Genomic DNA, 10137 nt, shown 5'->3' with positions numbered 1-10137 from the left:
CATATGAAATGGGGGGACTTTTCTGATCTTCCTGTCGGAGTGTCCTGCCCCAGTCTTCATTAATACACACAATATGTGTATTGGTTCTCGCACTGGCACATACTCATGAATAATGAATTATTGCCATTAGAAGAAGCCCAGCCCCTTCAGCATGGCCACACCTCTCTCACAGCCAAGTCACTTATCAGTACTGCCAATATGCCAGTACATAGATACGGTCTAACCATAAGGGACCAGGGTGCGGCTTTGTTAGTTGGATTGGGATCGATTTTTCATGCCCCAAAATTGCAGAGATTTTCTGATTCAGAAGAACCCATGTGCTTCTTGGTTTTTGCTTTTCATCTGCTGCTTTCCATCTCTACCCCTTCCCCCCATTACTGCAGTCACAACATAGGGAGCGAGAGAGGTGGAAGGGGGTGGGGGTAGTGTGAAGTATTAACAATCGCTGGAGAGGGGTTATAAAGCTAAGCTTCTAGGAAGCTTCTAGATTTGAGAAGGGGATAGGGAGGAGGAGAGAGGATGGGGAGAGGGGGAGGGGGAGACAGTGTCAGTGCCAATCGTGCTGGGACTCCTGCTTTTACAAAAGAGGAACGACAGATCCTTAGTGCTCATTAAAAAAAACAATGTCATCTTTTATATAGTAAATACAGTTACCATGACACCAACCACCAGCCAAGAATGAGGAAACTAGCCAAAGCTTACACAGTACAACTGCATTCCAAAAGTGATGCGTGCATTCTCAAACTGGTTCCTCACTCACGAGTCCTGAATGCTTCAAGTTGCCGCACTTCCTGATAGGTAACATTAGTCACAAATCTTCATGCTGAACCGGTGTTATAAAACAACAGTATTCATAATTTTTTATTCACTCTGACAAAATGGCCTCTAATCTGTGGACAAGGGAGGACATCAGCTGTCCAGTCTGTTTATACATCCTGACAGACCCTACAACTCTTCCATGTGGACACAACTTCTGCATCGACTGTATCAGAAAATGCTGGGATGAGAGCGGTAGTAGCAGCAGCAGCAACAAGGTTTCCTGCTGTCCTTACTGCCGAGAGACATTCAGCAGGCGCCCCACACTGACTAAGAACTCAATGCTGGAAAAGATGGTGGAGAAGCTAAAGAAGACTACTTTACTCGATACCCCTCCTGGGTATCCGTACGCCGGGCCTGAAGACGTGGTGTGTGACGTGTGCACTCTTCTAGAGGCCGGGAGGAAGGCAAAGGCTGTCAGGGCCTGTCGGGAGTGTAAGCTGTCCTACTGCCAGTCTCACCTTAGAGCCCACCTGGATATCCCTCTGTTACAGCAGCACACTCTGGTGGGTTTGGTGGTCAAGGAGCTGCAGCTGGAGAAGCAGTGTCCCCAGCATAACAAACCGCTGGACATGTACTGCAGACTTGAGATGAAGTGTATCTGTTCTCTGTGTGCAGTCGAGGAACACAAAAGCCACAAAACTGTCTCTGCTGAGACCGAACGGGTCAAGCAGCAGGTGGGTTTTCATTTGTATGTGGATAATTAGATAAATATTGTCAGTGAGTAGCTCCATGAACAAGTCCTCTAGATATGCACAAGTGGAACATTTAAAGTAAATTAAAGTATGATCTGTTGGAAAGAGAGTGGTAGGTGTGGGACAGTATGCAATGTTTTGAAAACAGTTCTAACTCAAACCTACTGTTCTTAGGTCAGTATGGCCTACCATATAGCATGTTGGAGTGAGAATTCTTATGGCCTGATTAACTGAAATGTATGGGGTTGTTCCTTAAGGCACTGCTGGCAGTGGAACAGAGAAAATCCAACGGTAAACTCCAGATGAGAGTGGAGCTGCTGACACATCTAGGAGAGGCTGCGGGATCTCTTAAAGTGAGTTACAAAAAAGTAGACAACATTACTGAGCCACCATTCAGTTTGCCATCTGTTATGATGAGTTTCTGGTATCGAGAAGTTCACGATGCAAGAGAGTAGTCGACACTCATATGGGGAGTTGATTCAGTCATTATTAAATAGTTACAATAATGGACTCAATGACAGGCGGTACGGACGTAGCCTCCTGCCATATGAATGACTTCCATACAAAATCTATCAGTTTATATAATGCTCTCCGAGCTGCTTCTTCCAACATCTGCCAATCATCACTCATCTACCACAATAGCATCCTCATACTTGGTATTGTATGTCACCCTAGCCAGGCCATTCCATCATATACAATTTCTAAGATTAGCACAAGTGGCCCCCAACCTATCTTGGCACGCAGACCTTCTGTTAATCACTCGTGACACATGGCGTGTCCTTGTCCTCTCTCCCTCACATACAGTGGGGGAAAAAAGTATTTAGTCAGCCACCAATTGTGCAAGTTCTCCCACTTAAAAAGATGAGAGAGGCCTGTAATTTTCATCATAGGTACACGTCAACTATGACAGACAAAATGAGGAAAGAAATTCCAGAAAATCACATTGTAGGATTTTTAATGAATTTATTTGCAAATTATGGTGGAAAATAAGTATTTGGTCAATAACAAACGTTTCTCAATACTTTGTTATATACCCTTTGTTGGCAATGACACAGGTCAAACATTTTCTGTAAGTCTTCACAAGGTTTTCACACACTGTTGCTGGTATTTTGGCCCATTCCTCCATGCAGATCTCCTCTAGAGCAGTGATGTTTTGGGGCTGTCGCTGGGCAACACGGACTTTCAACTCCCTCCAAAGATTTTCTATGGGGTTGAGATCTGGAGACTGGCTAGGCCACTCCAGGACCTTGAAATGCTTCTCACGAAGCCACTCCTTCGTTGCCCGGGCGGTGTGTTTGGGATCATTGTCATGCTGAAAGACCCAGCCACGTTTCATCTTCAATGCCCTTGCTGATGGAAGGAGGTTTTCACTCAAAATCTCACGATACATGGCCCCATTCATTCTTTCCTTTACACGGATCAGTCGTCCTGGTCCCTTTGCAGAAAAACAGCCCCAAAGCATGATGTTTCCACCCCCATGCTTCACAGTAGGTATGGTGTTCTTTGGATGCAACTCAGCATTCTTTGTCCTCCAAACACGACGAGTTGCGTTTTAACCAAAAAGTTATATTTTGCTTTCATCTGACCATATGACATTCTCCCAATCCTCTTCTGGATCATCCAAATGCACTCTAGCAAACTTCAGACGGGCCTGGACATGTACTGGCTTAAGCAAGGGGACACGTCTGGCACTGCAGGATTTGAGTCCCTGGCGGCGTAGTGTGTTACTGATGGTAGGCTTTGTTACTTTGGTCCCAGCTTTCTGCAGGTCATTCACTAGGTCCCCCCGTGTGGTTCTGGGATTTTTGCTCACCGTTCTTGTGATCATTTTGACCCCACGGGGTGAGATCTTGCGTGGAGCCCCAGATCGAGGGAGATTATTAGTGGTCTTGTATGTCTTCCATTTCCTAATAATTGCTCCCACAGTTGATTTCTTCAAACCAAGCTGCTTACCTATTGCAGATTCAGTCTTCCCAGCCTGGTGCAGGTCTACAATTTTGTTTCTGGTGTCCTTTGACAGCTCTTTGGTCTTGGCCATAGTGGAGTTTGGAGTGTGACTGTTTGAGGTTGTGGACAGGTGTCTTTTATACTGATAACAAGTTCAAACAGGTGCCATTAATACAGGTAACGAGTGGAGGACAGAGGAGCCTCTTAAAGAAGAAGTTACAGGTCTGTGAGAGCCAGAAATCTTGCTTGTTTGTAGGTGACCAAATACTTATTTTCCACCATAATTTGCAAATAAATTCATTAAAAATCCTACAATGTGATTTTCTGGAAAAACATTTCTCAATTTGTCTGTCATAGTTGACGTGTACCTATGATGAAAATTACCGGCCTCTCTCATCTTTTTAAGTGGGAGAACTTGCACAATTGGTGGCTGACTAAATACTTTTTTTCCCCACTGTACATCTTATGAGTTTTACATACATTAATGAATCTTGTATCACAAGTCATTATAACACCACCCTTCGGCATGCTGTAGCAGTGGAGGCTCGTCCAGGGAGGAGGATGGTCCTCCTCATTAACGTACCCTACAGTTGAAGTCGGAAGTTTACATAAACTTAGGTTGGAGTCATTAAAACTCGTTTTTCAACCACTCCACAAATTTCTTGTTAACAAACTATAGTTTTGGCATGACACAAGTAATTTTTCCAACAATTGTTTACAGACAGATAATTTCACTTATAATTCACTGTATCACAATTCCAGTGGGTCAGAAGTTTACATACACTAAGTTGACTGTGCCTTTAAACAGCTTGGAAAATTCCAGAAAATGTCATCATGGTTTTAGAAGCTTCTGATAGGCTAATTGACATCATTTGAGTCAATTGGAGGTGTACCTGTGGATGTATTTCAAGACCTACCTTCAAACCTAGTGCCTCTTTGCTTGACATCATGGGAAAATCTAAAAGAAATCTGCCAAGACCTCAGAAGAAAAATTGTAGAACTCCACAAGTCTGGTTCATCCTTGGGAGCAATTTCCAAACGCCTGAAGGTACCACGTTCATCTGTACAAACAATAGTACACAAGTATAAACACCATGGGACCACACAGCCGTCATACCGCTCAGGAAGGAGATGCGTTCTGTCTCTTAGAGATGAACGTACTTTGGTGCGAAAACTGCAAATCAATCCCAGAACAACAGCAAAGGACCTTGTGAAGATGCTGGAGGAAACAGGTACAAAAGTATCTATATCCACAGTAAAACGAGTCCTATATCGACATAACCTGGAAGGCCGCTCAGCAAGGAAGAAGCCACGGCTCCAAAACCGTCATAAAAAAGCCAGACTATGGTTTGCAACTGCACATGGGGACAAAGATCGTACTTTTTGGAGAAATGTCCGCTGGTCTGATGAAACAAAAATATAACTGTTTGGCCATAATGACCATTGTTATGTTTGGAGGAAAAAGGGGGATGCTTGCAAGCCGAAGAACACCATCCCAACCGTGAAGCACGGGGGTGGCAGCATCATGTTGTGGGGGTGCTTTGCTGCAGGAGGGACTGGTGCACTTCACAAAATAGATGGCATCATGAGGAAGGGAAATTATTGGATATATTGAAGCAACATCTCAAGACATCAGTCAGGAAGTTAAAGCTTAGTCGCAAATGGGTCTTGCAAATGGACAATGACCCCAAGCATACTTCCAAAGTTGTGCCAAAATGGCTTAAGGACAACAAAGTCAAGGTATTGGAGTGGCCATCACAAAGCCCTGACCTCAATCCTATAGAACATTTGTGGGCAGAGCTGAAAAAGCGTGTGCGAGCAAGGTAGCCTACAAACCTGACTCAGTTACACCAACCCTGTCAGGAGGAATGGGCCAAAATTCAACCAACTTATTGTGGGAAGCTTGTGGAAGGCAACCCGAAATGTTTGACCCAAGTTAAACAATTTAAAGGCAATGCTACCAAATACACTGCTCAAAAAAATGAAGGGAACACTTAAACAACACAATGTAACTCCAAGTCAATCACACTTCTGTGAAATCAAACTGTCCACTTAGGAAGCAACACTGATTGACAATAAATTTCACATGCTGTTGTGCAAATGGAATAGACAACAGGTGGAAATTATAGGCAATTAGCAAGACACCCCCAATAAAGGACTGGTTTTGCAGGTGGTGACCATAGACCACTTATGCTTCCTGGCTGATGTTTTGGTCACTTTTGAATGCTGGCGGTGCTTTCACTCTAGTGGTAGCATGAGACGGAGTCTACAACCCACACAAGTGGATCAGGTAGTGCAGCTCATCCAGGATGGCACATCAATGCGAGCTGTGGCAAGAAGGTTTGCTGTGTCTGTCAGCGTAGTGTCCAGAGCATGGAGGCGCTACCAGGAGACAGGCCAGTACATCAGGAGACGTGGAGGAGGCCGTAGGAGGGCAACAACCCAGCAGCAGGACCGCTACCTCCGCCTTTGTGCAAGGAGGAGCAGGAGGAGCACTGCCAGAGCCCTGCAAAATGACCTCCAGCAGGCCACAAATGTGCATGTGTCTGCTCAAACGGTTAGAAACAGACTCCATGAGGGTGGTATGAGGGCCCGACGTCCACAGGTGGGGGTTGTGCTTACAGCCCAACACCGTGCAGGACGTTTGGCATTTGCCAGAGAACACCAAAATTGGCAAATTCGCCACTGGCGCCCTGTGCTCTTCACAGATGAAAGCAGGTTCACACTGAGCACATGTGACAGACGTGACAGAGTCTGGAGACGCCGTGGAGAACGTTCTGCTGCCTGCAACATCCTCCAGCATGACCGGTTTGGCGGTGGGTCAGTCATGGTGTGGGGTGGCATTTCCTTGGGGGGCCTCCATGTGATCGCCAGAGGTAGCCTGACTGCCATTAGGTACCGAGATGAGATCCTCAGACCCCTTGTGAGACCATATGCTGGTGCGGTTGGCCCTGGGTTCCTCCTAATGCAAGACAATGCTAGACCTCATGTGGCTGGAGTGTGTCAGCAGTTCCTGCAAGAGGAAGGCATTGATGCTATGGACTGGCCCGCCCGTTCCCCAGACCTGAATCCAATTGAGCACATCTGGGACATCATGTCTCGCTCCATCCACCAACGCCACGTTGCACCACAGACTGTCCAGGAGTTGGCGGATGCTTTAGTCCAGGTCTGGGAGGAGATCCCTCAGGAGACCATCCGCCACCTCATCAGGAGCATGCCCAGGCGTTGTAGGGAGGTCTTCTATTCTGACATTTCACATTCTTAAAATAAAGTGGTGATCCTAACTGACCTAAGACAGGGAATTTTTACTAGGATTAAATGTCAGGAATTGTGAAAAACTGAGTTGAAAGGTATTTGGCTAAGGTGTAAGTAAACTTCCGACTACAACTGTATTTTCCAAAATGATGATGACATTAAATAATTGACTAAAACAACTAGGATGCTGTCGACTCAACAGAACATGATGATATGTAGGTTCCCATTCTCATACTAACATACCACTTAGAATGCATCCTCGGACCATTGCTAAGTAGTACTATGGTAGAGTGGATATTGGAATAGAGCCCATGTCTGACTGTATACTGTACTCCCTGTAGGGATCTGCACAAGCTGCAGTGGAGCTCAACGACATGATCTTCGTTGAGCTGATCCACTCCCTAGAGAAGAGGAGAGCAGAGGTAAGGGACTCCATCAAAGATAGGGAGAAGACTTTGGCTGCTCAGGCAGCGAGCGCAGAGACACGACTGAGACAGGACATCACAACACTGCAAAGGAGAAACAGCGATCTGGAGAAACTCGCCCAAACACAAGACAGCATACTTTTTCTCCAGGTAAGGTCTCTCTTGGGAGGGGGACACACATACTCTACCAGAATACACTTCCACACTCCATCCCCCAGTGGTAGCACCAACAGGGTCTAAATGCTGAGCCAAGCCTTTATAAGCCGACAGGAGCACGCAATTAATGCTGCATTTAGATGGTACGAGGTAGACGGTAGACAGCAAACAGGATGTCACTGTTTTCAATGAGAACATGACGGTAAATGCCGTTGAGGCTGGCGGTGAATGCCGTCAGCCGCCACGGTAGACGGGACTTGCCGCAAGAGTTAAAATATTTCAACTTCTGCCATAGCGTTGTTTTCTACTGGATGTTGATTTGCACTGTTTGTTAACTGAAATCACCATAACAACGCATACCGTTGTGCTGGCTTGCTTTTGCCGTCACCCTCTTTCTTGTTTTCTTGTCCCCCTATGCTGACTGGTATGACGGTTTTTGCATCACTCATCTAAACGCAGCATAAGAGGATCCCAGCTGGAGAAGCCGTGCGGCTGCTGGTTCTTTGGGCATGCCTTAGTTTATTTTATTTTTGTACATATATATGTTTCGTCACCATCTGAACAAATAACAATCCGCTTGGACTGGCCGACCAAGAGGTCAAGAAGGAGCTGGCCCTGGGCCTAAAGTAAGGTGGCAGTCTCATGGGCGCATGTACATTCAACACCTCGTTGCATACGCTTACTTCTCACATTTATGCACACATCAAATCAGGTTACAGACCAGTTAACTAGGCCTAAGACCGCTAAACTTAGTGAGTGCAACAATATTAGCAGGCCAGTTATTGGTTTCATGACAGTACATAATAAGGAAGATACGAGACCAAAAACTGAAATTATACCAAAAGAGAAAAAAAACTCACTCATTGATTAATGCTTCTCTGGTCTCTGTAGAGGTGGCAGCCCATCAACCTGCTGCCGTATCGTGAACCTAGTGTTATCAGTGAAAGACATTCATTTGGAGTTGTGACATCAATTATCACTGAATTCAAGGAGCTGCTTGAGGACATGAATGTTGACTTATTAGAAAAGATCGAACAAGCAGGTTAGTAAGGTACCCTAAACGTTTTACTCATGAAATTGGTGGCAGCGGTGGGATTTGCTTCAGTCTATGAATTATCAAATGCTGCAGGGTTCTGTTTAAATGGAAAGATAATACAAGAATACAAACTTACAATAACCTATTTGGGCATTTCTTGATCCCCTTCGCAGTTGCAAATGTGTACATTTTGGAATCTCCAGTACCCATGACCAAACCTCAGGGCAGGCAAGGTAAGACATTTGCCTCTAGTCCTTTTTCCTGCACACCAAATAATTAAATTAAAATCATGGATTTTCCACTTTTTCTTCAAGTGAGAAGAGCCCATTCTGAATGCCAGCCAATGCCACAGGTGCCATTGCGAAGAGCATGGAGCAGTAAGTGTATCACTCTTTTTGCTGCAGAATAATAAAGCTCCTTTGGATTGAAGGTCATTATCGTTGGTGAATGTGGACCCTAAAGTAGTGGCTCTACTAGTCTAATGTCCAATCAGTTAACTAAAATACTAACACTCACTTGTCTCTCCAGTGAACAGAGATATCATATTTGGGATTCCAAAGACCAGATCCGATTTCTTACACTGTGAGTCGTGACAGAGTTATGGGTTTGCATGTACAGTAAGTCTAGTTGTAACAAGAAGGAATGTGAAAGAGAATAACCTGAATAGTGAAGACTGGTTTCTCTTTTTGTTCACAGATGCTTGTCAACTCACTCTAGACCCTGATACAGCACATAGAAACTTGTGCTTCTCTGACCAGAATCGCAAGGTGACTCTGGTCAAGTCCAGGACCAGGTCACGTCTCCCGAAGACCTTTGACTTCTGGGAACAAGTGCTGTGCTGGGAGGGCTTGACCGGTGCCCGTTACTACTGGGAGGCAGATTGGAGAGGCAAAGGAGTGTTCATTGGAGTGACCTATGAGAGCATTCAGAGGAAAGGCAGGGGACTAGAGTGTGGGCTGGGGTACAATGTAAAGTCATGGAGCTTACAGTGCTCTGACACCAATTACTCAGCATGGCACGATAACATTGAAACCAAGATCGCTGCCAAAATCTCCTCCCCTAGAATAGCAGTGTATTTAGATCACAAAGCAGGAACTCTGTCTTTTTACAGCATCTCGGACTCCTCCATGATTCTGCTCCATAGTTTTTTGTCAGAGGACTTCTCAGAGCCACTGTATCCTGGTTTTGGTGTTGGGGTACAATCCTCGTTGAAACTTTGCGAATTGGAGAGACAATGACAATTGAGGATATAGACATGCCAATCACTCTTTGCAACTGATTTGTGAGATTGTTTCACGTTATTATTAGCCTATTTTCCATTCAGAGATACAATGATCACAATCTGTAATGTATCAAAGTTTTGTATCAAGCTGTTCAGTGCCATATTTCTTATACCTAGCTATCCAATCCTTTCTGATCTACAAGTGCCAAGGGGGTATGGGGGCTTGTGGACATGGTATCCCTCATGAAGCAGTAACCACTCAGTTAATAACTGCTACATACCGGTACATAGATACATGGGATTTACATAGCGCTTTCAAAGACCCAAAGGCGCCATATATTCATTTAAAAGAAACACAAGAAACTAAAATTCAAACAACAACACAGCAAAACTAAACCGAAGCAAAACAGGAAACCAAAAGAAAAGCTGGAAAAGGCTGTTGAGGGAATAGCCTAGTCCTTACTCTCCATAGTCATGGTTACAAGCCAGCCATCCACAGACGGCAGGGACTTTGTTCAATAACTTTGCTTGGAACACCTGTATTAAAGGTCATTAAAACAATACAAATACTTGTTTTTGAAAAGC

At 44.9% G+C, this 10137-nt stretch overlaps 1 protein-coding gene across 1 annotated transcript; it reads left to right on the top strand.

The window, feature by feature from the left end:
• Positions 1-823: 823 nt before the first annotated feature.
• LOC121545571 (tripartite motif-containing protein 16-like protein) lies at positions 824-10129 on the top strand. Its single transcript, XM_041856205.2, has 8 exons — positions 824-1493; positions 1769-1864; positions 7055-7288; positions 8186-8336; positions 8504-8563; positions 8645-8707; positions 8859-8912; positions 9027-10129. The coding sequence occupies exons 1-8, from the start codon at positions 879-881 to the stop codon at positions 9566-9568; spliced, it is 1815 nt and encodes a 604-aa protein (XP_041712139.2). The 5' UTR covers positions 824-878; the 3' UTR covers positions 9569-10129.
• Positions 10130-10137: the final 8 nt, after the last annotated feature.

Source organism: Coregonus clupeaformis, chromosome 30 (assembly GCF_020615455.1).
Source record: "Coregonus clupeaformis isolate EN_2021a chromosome 30, ASM2061545v1, whole genome shotgun sequence".
Lineage (NCBI taxonomy): Eukaryota > Metazoa > Chordata > Actinopteri > Salmoniformes > Salmonidae > Coregonus > Coregonus clupeaformis.
This window is presented reverse-complemented; position numbering and strand designations above follow the sequence as displayed.

Bases quoted from the DNA above. Each gene is read 5' to 3' on its own strand.
- LOC121545571 (XM_041856205.2), top strand. From the start codon at position 879: ATGGCCTCTAATCTGTGGACAAGGGAGGACATCAGCTGTCCAGTCTGT. The intron at 1,865-7,054 runs GTGAGTTACAAA...TACTCCCTGTAG, and splicing joins AGGCTGCGGGATCTCTTAAA to GGATCTGCACAAGCTGCAGT. The intron at 8,913-9,026 runs GTGAGTCGTGAC...TTTTGTTCACAG, and splicing joins CAGATCCGATTTCTTACACT to ATGCTTGTCAACTCACTCTA.